Source organism: Bufo gargarizans, chromosome 10 (assembly GCF_014858855.1).
Source record: "Bufo gargarizans isolate SCDJY-AF-19 chromosome 10, ASM1485885v1, whole genome shotgun sequence".
NCBI lineage: Eukaryota > Metazoa > Chordata > Amphibia > Anura > Bufonidae > Bufo > Bufo gargarizans.
Window position 1 is genome coordinate 15,388,131 of NC_058089.1, and position 21,407 is coordinate 15,409,537.

A 21,407-nucleotide genomic window follows, 5' to 3' on the forward strand; every position below is an offset into this window, starting at 1 on the left:
ACGCCATTTGCAGTGGAGTCAATACCTTTTTGCACCTCTTTCCGGAACGTTAAAATTTCTAGCGCTTTAGGGCCCCTTAGGGCTCATGCACACGACCGTTGTTGTTTTGCGGTCCGTTTTTTCACAGATTTGTTGTTCTGTATCTGCGTTTTTTTTCTTCTCTGATTTAGGCTCCATTCACACGTCCGCAACATGTCTTGCGGATCCACGGAACCGCGGAGCCGCAAAACACGGAAAGCGGCAATGTGCGTTCCGCATAGAATATGCCTGTTCTAGAATAGGACATGTTCTATTTTTTTGCGGAATGGAAGTGCGGACCCGGAAGTGTGGATCCGCAATTCCGTGTCCGGGCAGCACATCGTTCTGCCCCATAGGAATGAATGGGTCTGCAATTCCGTTCCGCAAAATGCAGAACGAAATTGCGGACATGTGAATGGAGCCTTAAGTCTACTTCCGTTCCGTTATTGCACAAAACATGGTTTCCGTATTTGATCCATTTTTTGCGGATCGGAAACGGAAACAGTAATTTATTCATCACCAAACACACGAGCAATATGGGCTGGGCATAGCATTTCTACAGTATGGATCCGCAAAATACGGATGACATACGGATGTGTTCCGTGTGCGTTTTTTTTGCTGACCCATTGACTTGAATGGGGCCTCGGACCATGATTTGCGGACAATAATAGGACATGCACTACTTTTTTGCGGAACGGCCATGTGGACAAAAGGAAACAGAATGAATGCCCACGGAGTAACTTCCGTATTTTCTACAGCCCCATTGAAGTGAATGGTTCCGCATACGGTCCGCAAAAAAAACGGAACGGAAGCGGAAAAAAAACACGTTTGTGTGCATGAGCCCTTAGGATGATGGTGGGCCTTGCAGACGAGCGATACGGATTAGGTCTGGATGCCTTCAGTTAAAAATGCGCGATTTTGCAAGCAAGTTTATTCAGTTTTTTCTGCGATTGCGTTCACTTGTTCAGTTTTTATCGCGCGGGTTAAATGTGCATTAATGCGTTTTTCACGCGCGTGATAAAAAACTGAAGGTTTACAAACAACATCTCTTAGCAACCATCCGTGAAAAACGCATTGCATCGCACTTGCTTGCAGATGCGATGCGATTTTCACGCAGCCCCATTTACAGAATATAGAACATGCTGTGATTTTCACTCAACGCACAAGTGATGCGTGAAAAACAACGCTCATGTGCACAGCCCCATTGAAATGAATGGGTCCGGATTCCGTGCGGGTGCAATGCGTTCACATCACGCATTGCACCTGCGCAGAATTCTTGCTGGTGTGAAAGGGGCCTTATAGTGCCTCAGTGGAGATGCAGCCAGGTCCTTGTACCCGCGGGAGCCCAAAGGCCTCTCTGTCCCACTGTATTATTAAAGGGGTGATCCAGGATTAGAAAAAAACATGGCTGCTTCCTTCCGACCCCTGTCCATGGGTTGCGTCTGGAATTGCAGCTCGGCTCCAGTCAATGCGACAGAGCTGCAATACCGCACACAACCTGTGGACAGTGGTGGTGCTGTTTTTGGAAGAACGCAGCCATGTTTTTGTAATCCTGGACGACCCCTTTAGTGGCGCACGGTGGATGGCCCTGTTATGTAGATTTCCCATTGATGCCCAAAGTACGCCTCTGGGTAATATTAAAGATATTAAAGGGGATGTCCAGGACTACACAAAGATGGCACCACGTCTACACACAGGTTGTGTGTGGTGTTGCAGCTCAGCTCCATTGACGTGAATGAGGCTGAGCCGTAATGCCACGCACAACCTGTGGACAGGGGTGGCGCTGTTTTGGGGAGAAAGCAGCCATCTTTTTGTAGTCCTGGAGAACCCCTTTAAACTTGTCTATGGAATTTGAAAAAGCAAGTGGTGAGGAACGCAACTCTGAAATAATGCCGGAACGTTCCCTACTTCTGAAGATCTGCTTATGCCGCCACCATGAGATTACAGGAGTGGTGCCGACCCACCGGAGGACGTTGCCGCAGGCCTCAGACACTTTGTCACGTTCCTCATAGATCACGGCAAGACCCTCTGTGACAGAACTGATGGCTTCTTCATTCAGAGCCTGACCTTCTGCTCTTTCCAAGGTCTCCGCCCTGAGACATAATCCTCATAAATCTTCACCCCTCGGCTGTCAGGCGCTGAGTGAGGGGAGACGTGCCGCCATATCATGCAGCGCAAGGTATTATGTGGCTTGGGGGGACTTTCCTACATAACGAGCCGGGATAGGATTTCATCGCGGAGATAATGACCAGAATGGAGTCAGCATTTTACATTCACTGCTAGGACAGTAGCGTCACAGTGTCCCCGGCACGAAGAGCATACGTAGGCAGGGGCGTAACTACCACAGCGGCAGACCAGGCGACTGCTATGGGGCCCCAGGGCATGAGGGGGCCCAGTCTTAGTTGGGATCATCTCCTCTTCTACTGGAGGTGAAAACTTGGTCAGGACTCTACCCTCTAAAAGAACAACTTTTAGCAAATAGGATAAGTAATGTGATGTATGTAAACAGTGACTCCACCAGCAGAATAGTGAGTGCAGCTCTGGAGTATAATACAAGATGTAACTCAGGATCGGTACAGGATAAGTAATCTAATGTATGTACACAGTGACTGAACCAGCAGAATAGTGAGTGCAGCTCTGGAGTATAATACAAGATGTAACTCAGGATCAGTACAGGACAAGTAATATATGTACACAGTGGCTGCACCAGCAGAATAGTGAGTGCAGCACTGGAGTATAATACAGGATGTAACTCAGGATCAGTACAGGATAAGTAATGTATGTACACAGTGACTGCACCAGCAGAATAGTGAGTGCAGCTCTGGAGTATAATACAGGATGTAACTCAGGATCAGTACAGGATAAGTAATGTATGTACACAGTGACTGCACCAGCAGAATATAGAGTGCAGCTCTGGAGTATAATACAGGATGTAACTCAGAATCAGTACAGGATAAGTAATGTATGTACACAGTGACTCCACCAGCAGAATAGTGAGTGCAGCTCTGGAGTATAATACAGGATGTAACTCAGGATCAGTACAGGATAAGTAATGTATATACACAGTGACTGCACCAGCAGAATAGTGAGTGCAGCTCTGGAGTATAATACAGGATGTAGCTCAGGATCAGTACAGGATAAGTAATGAATGTACACAGTGACTGCACCAGCAGAATAGTGAGTGCAGCTCTGGAGTATAATACAGGATGTAACTCAGGATCAGTACAGGATAAGTAATGTATGTACACAGTGACTCCACCAGCAGAATAGTGAGTGCAGCTCTGGAGTATAATACAGGATGTAACTCAGGATCAGTACAGGATAAGTAATGTATATACACAGTGACTGCACCAGCAGAATAGTGAGTGCAGCTCTGGAGTATAATACAGGATGTAACTCAGGATCAGTACAGGATAAGTAATGTATGTACACAGTGACTGCACCAGCAGAATAGTGAGTGCAGCTCTGGAGTATAATACAGGATGTAACGCAGGATCAGTACAGGATAAGTATTGTATGTACACAGTGACTGCACCAGCAGAATAGTGAGTGCAGCTCTGGAGTATAATACAGGATGTAACGCAGGATCAGTACAGGATAAGTAATGTAATGTATGTACACAGTGACTGCACCAGCAGAATAGAGAATAGTTTTTGTGTATATGTAAATGGTAAAATGGGGTTCGGAGGGGCACATAAACTTTAGATTGACAGATAATAAAATCTGTGGCATTTCCAGGCCAATATAAAAAGCAATTTCAGTCTTCTCCGCTGACACCTCTGTGTCTCACCTCTTCTCCCGAGTGAAATGTTTTTACTTCATAACACCCAGATTCAGAAAGACGAGGAGCAAAAATGAGACAGAAGGCTGAGGGGAATTCACTTTTATTAATGTCTGAGCCATTGTCTTTACCTTTAATGTATGTTTGTGAGATAAAATTGATTTAATAAAGTCAAGGTTCAACATCTCATCCAGTTTTTATTACATTTTTCATGTGCTGAAGTATTAAAAAGCTGAAAGTGTGCCCAATGCTTACCCACTGTGCCCAATGCTTTCCCACTGTGCAGACACGGTAATGGGGCAGTTACACTGCACTGTCTGCTGAGATGGCGCCGCCTATCACAAATTTGAAAAAAAGTTGCCCTGCATTTAGATGACCAATTCTTGCATGAAGCAAGATGGCGCAGCGGCTCTTGCCCGTCATACATGTGAACCATTTTGTGGAGCCGGCCTTAAGCTAAACGTCGTTTCGGCGCATTGCCGGATCCGATGTTTAGCTTTTTCTGAATGGTTACTATGGCTGTCGGGACGCTAAAGTCCTGGCAGCCATGGTAAAGTGTAGCGGGGGAGCGGGGGCGCCCCACGCGCATGGATGACGTGATCACATGGCACGTCATCCATGCGCATGGGGCGCTCTGACGTCATTCTGGAGCACCCCGGGAGCCGCGCCGACGGTAAGTATACCGCGCCCCCGCTCCCCCGCTCCCCACTACTACTATGGCAAGCAGGACTTTAATAGCGTCCTGGCTGCCATAGTAACACTGAAAGCATTTTGAAGACGGATCCGTCTTCAAATGCTTTCAGTTCACTTGCGTTTTTCCGGATCCTGCGTGTAATTCCGGCAAGTGGAGTACACGCCGGATCCGGACAACGCAAGTGTGAAAGAGGCCTTAGTCACAATGACCATATGTGACCAGGCTGGATACAATTGGAGCAGACTGTTGGTAGTCACTTTCAGGAAAGGAGAAGGGGTGAGGGAACCATCTAACCCTTGGCCCCAACATGCCCTCCCTCCACAAATGACACAGACAACCTTGTCACGTTTATAACTTTTATTTAACAATTTTGTTGGGTGGTAGTCGGCCACAGCTAATTCTTTAAACGGCATAACCATAGCTGAGCCCATGCGATCCGCCAGCCGCTGAACTCCCAGCGGGCGGATTACGCCAGTTCACCTGCTCAGTATCCAACTTCTCTTTACCAGCCGCCAGCTGTGACTTAATAGGATGCCCCAATTAACAAGACCTACATGACCAAAAACCCACACCAAAATAAACCTTGCACCCAAGCCATAGGGAGGGAGGGACACAGCGCTTCTGCAAAGAGGAAGAAGGAGGGGACGCAGAGCCTTATAAAGGGGCACTCAGCAGCACGCCCCTTCCTTCCAACAGGATGCTACCATTACCCCCAATGCACCAGAACCTTAACCCAAACGAATGGGGCCCTATAACAAGGATAGGGAACCTAGGAAAAAGGGGAGGGGGGACCCACAGTCCCTGTACACCCTCCCAATATGGTCAGGTGTCCACCAAACTGTCAGCTCTAAGAAGTATTGTGCTGTGGTCTGTACTTTCTTCCTGTCCTGTGTCGATTGGAGATCAGAGTGCTGGTCACATGACACAGCTGAGGATCAGAAGGAAGGTTATAACTCACAAATACAGTCACTGGTAAGAAAATTACCTTCACTACAGATTGCATCATGTACCTTTCTAACAGGTCAGAGAATACAATTTTTTGGGGGAGTGCTACTTTAAATAGCCATGTGGCCTCCTAAAACAGCAGACCCAAGAGGAGTCCTAGCATTGATGTCGCTCTGATCAGACATCGATGACAAATCCTGGCGATATACCGTCAATGTCTTAAAGGGGTTGTGAGCTTTCGCCAATGCTTTTTAATTACAAGAGCTAACAAAAAGAAGAGATGATCAAAAATCGGCTGCAATCTGTGGTGAGATCTGGCAGCAAGTGTTTAACCTCCCTGCAGCGCCACCACAGGAGGAAATAAGCATTGCCAATGCCGAGTCCTCCAGAGGCAGATGCTCTGCTCGGCGCTGTTCTGTGGATGCAGCCTTTTGCTGTATTTCTATTATTAGCAAAAAATATAAAAAATCATCCCTTTACGGTAGGACTACTGGAGCGTGAGGCTCCCGATACCTCAAGAGTGTAGAAATCACAGCAGGTTACATCAGACAGCTTCTTGTGCTATGTTCATGATGGAGCAGCAGCCCGGGCCTGTGTAGTCCTGAGGTGCAGCTCGAGGACAAGCTCATTCATGTTGACTTCTGTGGGAGCGCGGAGCGCGGAGCTCGGCCGCCCTGTGGCTGCTCTCATCATGAGACACAACAAAGGCTCAGTTGTCTGCTACAAGAAACTAGAAAGACGCTTTAATTTGAAAGTGCTGATTTCTTCTTTTTTTTTTTTTCCTAATCACTGAGACGTCTCTGACGTCTCTCAGCCGCCTGATGAAATCTCTTTGATTACGCTTTGACAGAGCATCCGCAGTATGGGGTCTGGGGGTGGAGAAGACATGGTGAAATCTCAAAAACTCCTGTAAAATCCACATGATAACAAAGCAACAAAATCCGGCAGCAACAAAACCCCTTATACACCCTCTTGCCTGTAGCTGAAGCTCTGGGGCCCCTCCACCTACCCTGTGCCGTGTATTTGCCTTCATATATGGTTCCACTATCTGCTACCTCTGCACCTCCTGCGTTCGGCTCACCAGCTGTGGTGGAAGTATGACCCCCAGCATGCACACGTGATTGGCTGTTCTTGGGACACCCATAAAAGTGAATGGAGCATGCTGGGAGTTGTAGTTTCACAACAGCTGGAGTGCCAGAGGTTGCTGACCCCCATCCTTTAGCAATACCCTTGCTTTTAACCAACATGCTGTGAAATGCCACCAGATGAAAGTCAATGTTCAACCTTTTAAACAGGCCTTGAGTCATGACTTGGACCTAGTATTTTGGACCACTATTTTAAAGGGGTTTTCCGGGAATTTAATATTGATGACCTATCTATTAATATGAATAAGGTTCTAAGTCCCGGCACCCCAGCTGATACGCTCCGCAGTCTCTTTTTAGGCCAGCGATGTCACGTTCAACAGTCAAATGGCCTAGACCTGTGATGGCTAACTTCCAGCACTCCAGCTGTGGTACAACTATGACTCCCAAGATGTACACATGCTTGGCTGTTCTCAGAACTCCATAGAAATGCATGATGGGAGTCGCAGTTTCACCACAGCTGGAGTGTCGGAGGTTAGCCATCACTTGCCTATGTGCTTGGCATGCTGTGAAGAGGCTGCAGCGCTCGCCAGAGCACCACGACCTCTTCAAATAGCTGCCGGGTATCGGAGTCCCACCAATCAGATATTAATGACCTGTCTTGAGGATAGGTCATCAATATTGATTTCCCAGAAAACCCCTTTAGGCCTCTTTCACACGGGCGAGTTTTCCCGCGCGGGTGCAATGCGTGAGGTGAACGCATTGCACCCGCACTGAATCCGGACCCATTCATTTCTATGGGGCTGTGCACATGAACGGTGATTTTCACGCATCACTTGTGCGTTGCGTGAAAATCGCAGCAAGCTCTATTTTGTGCATTTTTCACGCAGCGCAGGCCCCATAGAAGTGAATAGGGCTGCATGAAAATCGCAAGCATCCGCAAGCATATGCTAGGTTGCTAGGAGACGATCGGGATGGAGACCCGATCATTATTATTTTCCCTTATAAAATGGTTATAAGGGAAAATAATAGCATTCTTAATACAGAATGCATAGTACCATAGGGCTGGAGGGGTTAAAAAAAAATAAAAAATAATTTAACTCACCTTAATCCACTGTCACGGAAGGTGTGCAGGAAACTAGAAAACACAAAATGAATATACGACTGACTGGATCCAAAACTAAGGAACAAAAAGGGAGAGCCCTGCATCAGACCTGGCTCTCTCCCTGACTGCTCAGCCTATGCGAAAATCCCAATGGTAGATGATCGCATATCCTCGTACCTCAACTGTATAACACCTGAACACCCTATAATAGTGAGGGGACACTACTAACGGCTCCCTACTCTAGATACGGAGGGAGTCAGGGTCACCTGGGATCCAGCAAACAGAAAGACACAAATAAATGAACAAAACTTATCTTGTAGAAGACTCAGAAGTAGGAACAACATGCACACACTCCAGGAAGTTGTATAAACCGCAAAGTGATGCACTATGGGAAAAGGATTTAAAGGGATGCAATCAGTGCAACTACATGACAGCTGAGAGAGGCTAACGAGATGAGAAAATGAAAGCAAAACAAAGGAACCTCAAGGAGGAGGTTCTAGACGTCTGTCAGAGCTTCTCAGATGTCTGGTGGTGACATCCACTTGCTTGCGCAGCCCGGCTTCTCTTCTATCTTCATCTTTGCTGTGCACAGGAAAAGGACCTGTGGTGATGTCACTGCGCTCATCACATGGTCCGCCACATGATCCATCACCATGTGATGGACCATGTGATGAGCGCAGTGACGTCATCAAAGTGTCACGGATGGTGTTGCAGAAAGCTGGAACTTATAAATAAACATCCAACTGGCTTGATCCCAAACTAAGGAGCATATGGGTGAGCCCTATAAAACCCCTAGAGCTCTCCCTGACTGCTATGCCCATGCAAAGATCTTTATGGTAGACCATTGCATGCCCTCGTACCTTATACTATGTGACACCCGAAAACCCTACAATAGTGAGGGGACACGACCACCGGCTCCCTGCACTTAATACGGACGAAGTCAGGGTCACCTACAATCAAGCCAGCAAGAAAACACAAATAAAGGAAACAGACTTATCTGAGGAATCAGGAGAAGCAGCCTCCAGCAGTGAACACAATCCAGGAAGAAGTTTAAACCGCAAAGTGAGGCAGTATGGGAGGGAATATAAAGGGAGACAATCAGTGCAAATAGGTGACAGCTGGGAGAAGGAAAGGAGATTAGAAAGTGAAACCAAAACAAAGAACATCATACAACAGGTAGAGAAGAACGTCTGCCAGATCTTCTCACAGAGCTGGCGGTGACACAAAGGTCCTATTCCTGTGCACAGCAAAGATGAAGACAGAAGAGAAGCCGGGCTGCGCGATCAAGTGGATTAAGGTGAGTTAAATTATTTTTTATTCTTTTTAACCCCTCCAGCCCTATTGTACTATGCATTCTGTATTAAGAATGCTATTATTTTCCTTATAACCATGTTATAAGGAAAAATAATACAATCTACAGAACACCGATCCCAAGCCCGAACTTCTGTGAAGAAGTTCGGGTTTGGGTACCAAACATGCAGATTTTTCTCACGCGAGTGCAACGCATGACAATGTTTTGCACTCGCGCGGAAACATCGCACATTTTCCCGCTTTTTATCCGGGCCAAAAACATGACGCCCGTGTGAAAGAGGCCTTAAAGTGCATGCTTCTGAACAGCTCTGTGTCCTGAATGTGAAGTAAGCAGCTCTCTTTCCCCTCTCCTAGCAGGAAGTCCCACCACAAATTCAATCCTGATTCAGCTGCTGAATTACAGCTGTATACTAATAACCTCGTCTACTTCGGTGGTGAGGAAGAAATTTGAGGTTTTGACTGAGAGAAGAAGAGGCCGCAATCATCTATTTAAAAAAATGCACAAAGAAATCTAATGTTTTGATGTCATCTGTGTGAATTGCCGACTGTACCGTGAATGAGAGGAGAATGCGGCACATTCATTATTGCAAGGCTGTGATGTTTGGCTATGGGTACAAAAAGTGACCCTTGCCTCCTCCTGCCCAGCTCCACCCGAAAAAAAAAGGCAAGACAAAAGTCAATATTCAATTTCAGTTTTATTACTGCAATGACATAAAATTCATTTTTTATTTTATTTTTGCAAGCAGCACACGTACAAAGTACAGTAACTGTTCCCAAGAGCTTCACCACGTTACATGAAGTACTGTACACCTCTCCCTCAACCAGTATAGTCCAGAAAGGGGTTACTGGTTCTCATTGAGGAGACCCAGCAGATGTTTGGAGACTTATTTTTCAAGCAATGGTCCATGGGAAAGAACTATGCAAATTAGTACGAGTTCACCAATTATCGTGAATATGCGCTGTCCACCAGGGGGAGTGCTTCTATTGCAAATCCCAGGGCCGCTCATGAAAGGGACGGTCCAGAGCAGGGTTCAGCAACCTCCGGCACTCTAGCTGTTGTGAAACTACAAATCCCAGCATGCTCTATTCGTATCTATGGGAGTTCTGAGAAGAGCAGAGCAAGTATGCATGCTGGGAGTTGTAGTTTCACAACAGCTGGAGTGCCGGAGGTTGCCTACCCCTGGTCCAGAGCAATGTACGGCCCATAGCCGAACAGCAAAGGAGATGTTAAGAAGTAAGAAATCGGGGGATGCAAACATTTTGAACCAAAACTTCACCAATTGATAGCATTTACTAACATTACTATTGACTTAATGGCTCATTTAGGACGCTGGTGCAGACAAAACATGGAACCAATCAGATCACTGCTTCTATTCGTTATCCGGCTCTAGAAAAATAAACACTGGAATCTGATTGGCTGCTGCACGCACCTTACTTTTAGTCTAGGCTAATTATCATAAATTAGTGCAGAATGTATAAAAATATATTGTGATATAAACTAATGGGAAAATGAGTGTCTACTACTACTGCAAGCAGGAGATGCTGTGCATTTTAAAGGGATACTAACTGGGAATGAATGTAAGATAAACTGTATAAGAAACCCAAACCTTCTTGAAACAGTCTTGTAAAAATCTGTAAAAAATAAAAAAAAAGATCTGAGGCCTAGTTGGGTGGCACCGAACATCACTGGTATCCTCTATCCCAACTCTACTCCTTTTACCCAAGCCTCCGTTTTATTTCATTTAGCATCACTTTAAATGTGTTTTCCCACCAATAAGATATAAAACACATTTCACGGAATATATCATAAATGTCTGATGGGGTAGGGGTCCCACCTGTCCGTAGATTTGAATGGAGTGAGCCACCTCTCTTTTCAGGCATTGCCAAGATGTGTTGACCACCATGTCTGGGTGGGCTAAAGAGTCAGTTGCCTAAGGGACTCCACTTCCTTGAGGCCTTCACCTACCAATTCTCTCAAGTGCTGCCTACCAGTTAAAAGACATGAGTGAACCCCCGCTAAGGGGCACATTTATTAAGATAGGCCCACACCGCACCTACAATCTTAGACCTGGTGTGAATAGGGAAAAGTCGCAAATAGTGACGCAACTAACCGTTGCGTCGCCACCTGCGTCTGAAATAGGCGTATTTCAGATTAGTAAATGACCCCTTAAGTTTTTATGATATGTGGCCTCCACCAAACTTCATTTGGCACACGTCAGGGTGCCCTAATGCGCCTGAAATTTCCAGAGGTGGTACTCCCAACTTATCAGATATTTATGGGACTATCTTATCTTTAAAGGGGTTCTCTGCTTTAATAAAATCCTTACATGTTGGAAGGGTCTCTTAATAATGAGATGATAACAATGTGTCCCCCTGCTGGGACTCCCAAAAATCAACTGTAATCTTTTGAAAAATCGGTAAGTGTTCAATTTTCCTTCAGCACCACCACAGGGGAAATGAAGTATTACATGATGGCCACTCATTTCCATGGGTTGTCTGTGTAACGCAGGACAGGTCCTCCAGAGCGAGAGACACTCTTTGGCCAAGAGATGAAGGTCCTGAACAGATGACTCGGAATTCATTACTAGACACCTCTTTAAGTTTTAAATGCGTATGCAGTGTTTGAGCTAAAGCCACAACTGGACGCACTGGAAAGGAGAAGTATAAGAATTTTTTTATATTCATCATTCCTTTTGAATCCACTTCTGGCTTTGTGCAAAAAAATAAAAAACACCCAAAAAACTGCATCAAAAACTGCACGTGTGATCCCAGCCCTGAGCTTTGGCTACATCACGTTGGATCTCTACAGTAATCTCCTGTATCTCAAATCCCCTGAATCCGCTCGCTAACAAGTGTCGGCTATTGAAGTTTCACGCCAACGTATATGATTATAATTCTGACTGAGGACATGAGCAGGAAACTGCCTTCAGTCTCCATAGTCCTGCCTGACACCAGCCATCTGCAGGCGTCACTCAGCGAGCACATTGATAATAGGTGTGATATTACGTGCACGCAGAATAAGCGCCGGCTAGTAAAGTGCTAATAGCCTCGGAGTCACGGAGAGATAGAAAGGGCTACTTACAATGTATGAGCATACATATGGGACACACATTCATAAAAGTAAGAAAAAATGGTCGGACTTAGTCCTGGAAAACGTTGATTCTTACAATGTGGACAAGACAGGGTTAATTTTTTATCATATTAAAATGCACACATGCCATTGTCTTAATTAAAGAAAAAAAAAATCCCCAATAATTCCTCAGTCTTCCTCTTCTATGAAACTTATGAATGGTCTATTCATTTTCTTAAAGGGGCTTTCCAATTTATGGCTACTGTTAAAGGGGTTTTTCAAGTGTTGATGACCTATCCTTAGGACAGGTCATCAATATCAGATCATTGGGGTTCTGACTTCTGACACCCCCTCCCCCCAATCAGTTGATAGAAGGAACCGTGACCAGGGGTGCACCTCCAATGAGGCCAGGTGAGGCGACTGCCTGGAGACAAGCGGGGGCAGCAGCAGGGCCATGGGAAATGAGTGCTTCCATTGTGGAAGTGCTCATCTCTCTATAGTCAACTGTATCACAGTATGCTTTTAACAGTAGGGCCTGAAGGGGGCGCCATTTCAATTTTCGCATCGGGCAGCAGAAAGGCTAGGTGCACTCCTGACCATGACACATCAGAACTAGAACAGCGCCATTTACCATGTAGTGGCCAGAAAGTGAATGGAAAGCACTGCGCACTTGTGCAGACTGCCCCCCCGCACTTTTGGGGGACTGTTCTGGAGATAGGTGGAGGTCCCAGAGGTGAGACCGCTCCTATCTGACATCGGTGACATATCCTAGCGATATGCCACCAATGTCTAAGATGAGACAACCCTTTTAAGTTGTCCACTTAAATCTGAGCTTAGGAGTCATGTGGGCGGCCCTAACCAGTGACTGACAGCCATCTTTGTATGCAGTCATACAGGGTAAGCTGTCAATCACTGAATAAGTCCCTCCCACATGACTCCTAAACTCAGATTTAAATAACGATTTTAGAAGTCCGACTGAATCTTTTCCTATAAGACTGTATATCAATCTGCTCAGCTCCTCCTGCTCTATAACCTGCCGCCTGCAGATTACACAGCGTTTTATGGGGTCTTCTGAGATTAGAAAAACATTTCTTTGATACAACGGCACCATTCTCATCCATAGGCCATGTCTGGTATTGTAGCTCAGTTCCATTCACTGCAATACCAGGCATAGCCTGTGGACAAGGGTGGAGCTGTTTCAGGAAAAAATGCTAACTTTTTATTTTAATAGCAATGAAAAAAATATATATACCAAAAAAATGTCAAATAGTCATTCCAGCCCTTAAGAATTCACAGTTTTATACCCACGGTATTTCACAACTGGGTCTTTCATAGGCCTACTTGAATTATACACAGTCATAAAGAGTCCATGGTAGGGAGGTCGAATCTTCTGGAGCAGAGAGGTTGATTCATGTGAAGTTGTCCAAGAAGAGACTCCATTTCCTCCTGAAGACAAAGAGGAGTAGTGAGATACGATGACGTTATCCTCCGGTACAACATGGCACCACTGGGTAGAACACCCACTCTCACCGCCACCCACCCACTGAGCCTATTGTCTGTAACCAACGGTTTAGCAGTGGCATGTGAGGAAAACTGAGGCTCTTATTGTTTCTGTGTCCTGGAAGGCGGGAGGGGAGAGGAGGGTTAGGAGATAATAAGAGGACATCGCAAAGACATTTGGAGTCTGAGGCTTCAGGCCTGCATTATACGCAGCTGGAGATTATATCAAGATCACCTTGGAGAACAAGCTAAAAGCAACGCTGTCCTAAAGAGCGGGACTCGTGCTATCGGGGAGAGGCTTTGTGAAGGACTCTTTCAGAGCTGTGAACTTGTGCCTCAAGTTTCATGATACGGCATTCATGGCGATTTTAAGTGCACAACTTTCGTTCTTTCCCAAGGCTTTGATTGATTTCTGTGGGGTATGACTGCGCCTGTGATGACCAAGTTGCTAAGGTGAAGCTGTATGCACAACCTTCATGATGGCCCCTTCGTAGACGCTTTGGGAAGAATAATCAATATTGGCACAAAGGAAACCTGGCTTAGCTGCTCCTAGAAACCAATTAGATTCAACCTTTTCATTTTCCAAAGGAGCTCTGAAAAGTAAAAGGTGGAATCTGATTGATTGCTATGGGCAACTAAGCCAATTATCCTTTACATTGTAGTGCCATAGAGCAAGGGTACTTTGGACTATGGACATTTGTGGACATTGCAACTATGCAAATCCATCAATCCTCTTCTTTATTGCACTTTGAAGGGTTAACATGCACTTTCTTCTGTTCATTTGCACTGTTATTACACCATAGGTGCACTGCACTGTGGAAAGGGTTAATGCATAGCCAACTAATACTGAGAGACCTTATGACTTTTTACCTATGCACAGTTTTGGAGGGGGAAAAAACAGACACACTGACCTCTTGACTGTCTGGTTTAGCTCTGTTGTTTATGTCTGAAGACTTGTCTATGTCTGGAAAAACTAGCCTTAAATTTCCACAGACTTGAATTGAAACTCTATACAAGTCTATGACAGACTGAAATTGTAACATTGTTTCTGTTTAGGCTGTGCTTCTCCAGATCCACCCCTCCTGCTAGAAGGTTCTAGTTCAGCTAACAACTGTATAAAAGTAGTGCAGTCAGAGCTCCTAGTAGCCTATCTGCAGACTAGATACTCTACCAGTCCAAATGAGTTACCAGAAGAAGACACTGAGATTGGGATGCAAAGCTACAGACCCTGGGTCACCAGCCCTCTGACCAGAGATCCAGCCGGACGACTGAGCCACAGAACCTGGACCACCAGCCTTTGGCCAGGGTACCAACCTTCTGAGAGAGAAAAAGTAACAGCTAGCTCAGGCCTTTTCTCAGCACAGAACCATCTTCTGCCAGGGAGGAGACTGCAGAAGCCAGGCCAGTGCCATGCCAGTATTGTTTTGCAGTTGAGTTCCTCCAGTAAAGAAGCGCACTGGTTTACTGCAGACCCTGACTCTCTGGACCTATTTCCCATTGGAGTGCACCATACCTTACCATCCCTTCCGGAGAGCAGCAACACGTGGTGACACCTTGACAATGTCCGGGTGACCCAGCATAGCGTTTGGGCCTCTCTAATCCCACCCACCGCAACATCAGTTTTGATAAATCTCACCTTTTGAGTAGCACCATAGTTTGTTTTCAATAAATGCGTCAAATTACAGAGTAATATGGTGTATCTTCTGTGGGATGAGCTAGCCTTCATTCCTCATGGGTATCAAAGAGCTTTGGGTGCCCTTGACAATGCTGCCGTTCACCAGTGGTCCTTTCTTGGACCAAACTTTGTAGGTACTAATCAGTACATACCTGGAACATACCACGATTTTGGAGTTGTTTAGACCCAGTCGTCTCGCCATCACAATTTAGCCCTTGTGAAAGTTGCTCAGATCCTTAACGCTTGCCCATTTTTCCTGATTCCAACAGAATAACTTTAAGAACTCAGTTTTTACTTGCTACCTAAAATATCCTACACCTTGAGAGGAGCCATTGTCATCAGATAATCAATGTTCCCCACTTCACCTGGCAGGGGCTTGTAATGTTATGGCTGATCGGTCTACATTGGAACTCCTATTATCAGTCAATGGGATCTGTCAGGTTCATTGGGATTTGTTTTGGCTCAATCATCAACTAGTGTGAATGGAACCGTATACATACTGTATACAACATACTACACTATGGTGACCTTACATAGCTATAGTCAATGTATACAGGTCATAGGGGTCACAGTTTGCACTCAGCTCTGCAGCGGTTTACGACCGGCACATTAGGTCTTGACACTAAACATCAATTTTATTACAGAAAATAATGAGAGACAACAAAGGATTTCAGACGCGTAATAATTAAAGCAGAGAAACCTGACATCTAATGTGAAACAAGCACCACAACTTATTGTATGAAACAATCCCCACGAGAGCAACATAAAATCAATATCCAGCACAAACACGCCATTAAAAAACCATCAATGTGGAACACGCCGGCAACAGACTGGAAAATAATACAGGATCGGCCAGAAAATGTGGTGCTAATATATACAGTGCACACAATGAATAAGATGTGGTAAGATGTGTCCAAACTGTACGGGAAACCAGGAGTTAAAATGAGGGATGGGAAAAACAGATAAAATACATGAAAAAAGTAAGATAAAAATGATCTTTCCTGATGACTCCCTATATTAACCACACCCAGTAGTAAAACTGTACGTGCCCACATCACATCAGTCATTAGTAGTATCATCAGAGTGACCCCCATAAGTATCATCTAAACCATAATGGAAGGAAAATATTCCACATAACCAGTGCCACAGAGTGCCCCCAATGAACAATACTGTAAGCAGAGCATCTTACATAACCAGTGTCACAGAGTGCCCCAATAAACGATACTGTAAGCAGAGCATCTTACATATCCAGTCCCACAGAGTGCCCCCAATAAACAGTACTGTCCGCACAATGCCCTAGACAACCAGTGCCCCAATAAATAATACTGTCAGTAGATTGTCCTACATAACCAGGACCACAGAATGCTGCCAATAAATAATACTGTCGGTAGAATATTCTACATAACTAATGCCACAGAGTGCTCCAATAAAAAATACTGCCAGCAGAATATTCTACATAACCGGTCCACAGAGTGCTCCAATAAAAAAATACTGCCAGCAGAATACTCTACATAACCGGTGCCACAGAGTGCTCCAATAAACAATACTGTCAGCAGAATACTCTACATAACCGGTGCCACAGAGTGCTCCAATAAACAATACTGTCAGCAGAATACTCTACATAACCGGTGCCACAGAGTGCACCAATAAACAATACTGCCAGCAGAATACTCTACATAACCGGTGCCACAGAGTGCTCCAATAAAAAATACTGCCAGCAGAATATTCTACATAACCGGTCCACAGAGTGCTCCAATAAACATTACTGTCAGCAGAATACTCTACATAACCGGTGCCACAGAGTGCTCCAATAAAAAATACTGCCAGCAGAATACTCTACATAACCGATGCCACAGAGTGCTCCAATAAAAAAATACTGCCAGCAGAATATTCTACATAACCGGTGCCACAGAGTGCTCAAAAAAAAATAGTCAGCAGAATACTCTACATAACCGGTGCCACAGAGTGCTCCAATAAACAATACTGTCAGCAGAATACTCTACATAACCGGTGCCACAGAGTGCTCCAATAAACAATACTGTCAGCAGAATACTCTACATAACCGGTGCCACAGAGTGCTCCAATAAACAATACTGTCAGCAGAATACTCTACATAACCGGTGCCACAGAGTGCTCCAATAAACATTACTGTCAGCAGAATACTCTACATAACCGGTGCCACAGAGTGCTCCAATAAACAATACTGCCAGCAGAATACTCTACATAACCGGTGCCACAGAGTGCTCCAATAAACAATACTGTCAGCAGAATGTTCTATAAAAGCAGCGCCACAGAGCGTCCCTAATAAAAAAAATACTGTCAGCAGAAGATTTTACATAACTGGTGCAGTGTTATCAACGCTAAACAATCCAACACAAGGGGGCCCAATGTATACATTGAAGTCATTACATATGTATGCAGCAAGGTCCTCCTAGGAATTTAGCTAATTAATACTATTAAGAAACGCCTGTCATGCAGTGAGGAGGAATGGAGGACTAATGAACTCTGTTCTAGTGAGCGGTGGTTCTCCCAGTGATCATACATTAATCGGCTAGCCTTTGGCTACGTGACACATGTATTTTGTAGAACAAGCCCTTTAAAAGGTGAAAGGTTCCATGTAATATTTCCTGTATATGTGATGATAACCAGCACACTGCCTGGAGAGTGAAGTGACTGACATCACCCATACACCTATCTTTTGTCCTCTATGTCCCACCTGATGTGTCCGCTGCATTTTGTAGCCCCCCCCATCTTCACCATGGTCCATTGCCTGGAGGGGGGCTGTGAAATCTTGCATTAGAGCATCCTTCAGTTGCTGAGTCAGGAGCCGTCTCTTCATCCCTGAGGATTAAACACAATTCCATTACGGAGCCGTTCAGGGAGGGAAGGATAGAAAAATCAATGGAGATATGTATAATAACATCACAATATCACAGGGAACATCAGCATTACAGCTCTCGTAGGGCCGATTCCATTACTTTATTACAAGGTGCAGCGCGCCCCCGTCCAGGTCATGTTTACAATTTAGCTTTCTACCTTGCCAATATGGCCAGACACCTCGCCGGCCAACAACGTGAAGAACGAGATTCTGCTTAGAGTACTTGGCTGGTATTTTTTGTGTCTTTTCAGTATAATGGCACGGGGCCAGCCTCCTGTGAAATAGCTTCCCACACAGGAGGAGTCTACTCCACTTAATTAAAGCTGTTTTGTCTAACTTGAGCTTGGGAAATGCGACTTCCCTGGATACAGAGCGATGAAGGATGACCTCATCGACTAGCCCCCACTGCAAAGTGCCATTAAGTGATTCCCCGATATCCTTCTCTAATAGGTGACCTTGTCGGTGTCCCTGAGCCTCACGGCATCCTTATACTACTCACTATCCGCTCCGTAGAGGCAGAAGGGCAGTCTGCAGACGTGGTTTTAGATGCACATTATAAACACCATCTCTTATCTGCCTGGCGTCCGTTATTGCCCTGTTTTCCGGAACTTCTCTATTGAGGGTCCTTCATTTTATGGGTATTGATTAAAAAAGATCACATGCAGCCCCACTGGCTTCAAAACTCAATAAAGCACAGTCTACGTCTGTATTAAGACCGTTATCATAGGAATTATGGAAATGCTTGTTAAGCTACGTAGATGACGTTTCCCAGAAACTAATTATGTATCAGCTGCGGTGAAACTACTACTCCCAGTAGGATTCAGATAGTGACAAGCAGTGGTGAACACAGCGAATCGGCGGTGGGGCATGTCGAGATACAACAAAAGTCAGGAGGCCCGGCACACAGATGTGCTGAAATGTCTGGAAAAAACTTGGGTTAACCCATGAATAATATAAAAAATGAAAATCAGACATCAGTACATGACAACCTCTTTCTAACAGAGCTAGAACCAGCCCTGCACCTCACATGGATCCAGAGATCTCCACATTCATTGTTCTAGTTGCTCTACAGCTCGGGGGACGTGTCCTTTTGCTGCAGCTGGTGGCAGTTGAAGGATTGAACTGAGCATGTGCGTCCATCTCAGTGAGCAGGACAAAAAAAAACAGCAGGTGGCGCTATACAGATTGTACATGAAATTACAAATGTATTCAGAATATTTTTCACCGGACAGCCCCGTTAGGCTTCAAGCAATTCTCCTGTAAATCCGCCAGCGGTTGTACTTTTTGAGCATTGCGTGATGGCAATACGTATGGTCTTGTCCTGTGGACATACCACAGTCACACTATAACACCGCACTATATGGTTTGCTGTACTGTGGATAAAGCTGATGGTCCTGCACTTAAGCTACTGCCAAACAGCTGATCGGTGGGGTGCAGGGGGTCGGACCCCTGCTGATCATATATTGATAGCTTATCTTGATGATAGGCCATTCAATACAGAAGTTGACTAAAATTCCAGCAATCCGGCATCCAATAACTCAAAATTCTAACCTTCCGGGGCAAAATAATCCAGAATTTCATAAAGAGAGCAAAAGATGGAGCCAAGAGAGCCAATGAGGATTTTTCCTTCCAGACAAATAGAGTAGCTGCCCATAGCGACCAATCAGCTTTCAGTTTTAATGCCCCTGAAAAATGCAGGCCGGAGTGTGATTGGTTGCTATGCATAACTGTCCCACCTTTCCTTTGTTTAGTTAGATTGCCCTTTTAAACTGCTTTATTTTGAGTTGAATTTTTTTTTTGTATCTTTTTTGACTGCCCAATAATTCTGACCAATTGATAATCCAGAACCAGATTATAGGAGTTTTCCAGTATTTTTGTATTGATGGCCTATTCCCAAAATAGGCTATCAATATCTGATCAGATGGGGCTCTGACTCCCTGCTCCCCACTGATCAGCCGCTTGGCAGTAGCTTGGGTGACGGACCAACAGCTCCATCCACAGTGCAGTGGATGGAGTGGGTTACTGAAGTGCTGCAGTAAGCATCTGTCTGAAGTATCCCTCAATAGGGTCACTATTGGAGCCCCAATACTAGGATTTGCCCTGAGGGAAGAAAGGGTGCACCCTCCTGTCAGTGCACGGACCTAGGGAGAGCCAGAGGGGGGAATGCCACTGTGAGTACTACTACCAGCCACAATTACCACTCTTATCATCCTCAACTCACTCCTCCTGGGCCACTGCATGTCCACTACACAAGGGATGGAGCTTCAGTTCTGCCGCTGACTTCCACTGCCGGAACTAGTGCAAAATAGCAGAATGGTGTGGGGTTTGTACACCTGCTGATCAGAAAAAAGACCAAAAAAAACATTTAAAAGGGTAAAAAAATATTCTACAGTTTTCAAACCAGCACCTGAATCTGATTACTTTTGTAGTTGCATGTAATTAAACATTTAGCATAGCCCCTGAGTTATACAATAAAATGTATCTGTATAGCGCCACCTGCAGTTTGTTCTTTTTATTATTTCTTTGCCCTGCTCACTGAGATGGTCGCACATGCTTGATTTCATCCTTCAACTGCCTCCTGAGCTGTGATAGGGAGAGCTGACACACGCCTCCTGAGCTGTGATAGGGAGAGCTGACACACGCCTCCTGAGCTGTGATAGGGAGAGCTGACACACGCCTCCTGAGCTGTGATAGGGAGAGCTGAGACACGCCTCCTGAGCTGTTATAGAGAGAGCTGAGACACGCCTCCTGAGCTGTGATAGGGAGAGCATGGACACGCCCCCTGAGCTGTGATAGGGAGAGCTGAGACACGCCTCCTGAGCTGTGATAGGGAGAGCTGAGAGACGCCCCCTGAGCTGTGATAGGGAGAGCTGAGACACGCCTCCTGAGCTGTGATAGGGAGAGCATGGACACGCCCCCTGAGCTGTGATAGGGAGAGCTGAGACACGCCCCCTGAGCTGTGATAGGGAGAGCTGAGACACGCCTCCTGAGCTGTGATAGGGAGAGCTGAGACACGCCTCCTGAGCTGTGATAGGGAGAGCATGGACACGCCCCCTGAGCTGTGATAGGGAGAGATGAGACACGCCCCCTGAGCTGCAGTAGAAAAGACACTCCCCTTGAGCTGCCAGCTTGATATAAATCTAGCAGAGCAATGAATGAGGAGATCTCTGGATCCATGTGAGGTGCAGGGCTGGTTCTAGCTTTGTTAGAAAGAGGTTGTAATTTACTATATGATCTCTTCATTTTTTACATTGGACATGGGATAACCCCTTTAAAGGAACTAGTACTTTCCATATATATAGGGGTTTATTTATTAAACAGAAATATGCCTAAATTAGGCGTATTTCT

General features: G+C 45.4%; 1 protein-coding gene across 2 annotated transcripts in view; it reads right to left on the reverse strand.

Moving 5' to 3' along the window:
- Positions 1-9,612: 9,612 nt before the first annotated feature.
- The window catches only part of TRIM44 (tripartite motif containing 44), an 80,549-nt gene continuing 68,754 nt past the window's right edge, over positions 9,613-21,407 (reverse strand). For both annotated transcript variants that reach the window (XM_044269768.1, XM_044269767.1), the window contains exons 5-6: positions 17,898-18,022; positions 9,613-13,452 (exon numbers count right to left, since the gene is read on the reverse strand). In XM_044269768.1, the coding sequence (XP_044125703.1) occupies positions 17,935-18,022 (88 nt within the window). In that variant the 3' untranslated portion in view covers positions 9,613-13,452; positions 17,898-17,934. The remainder of the gene's footprint in view (positions 13,453-17,897; positions 18,023-21,407) is intronic.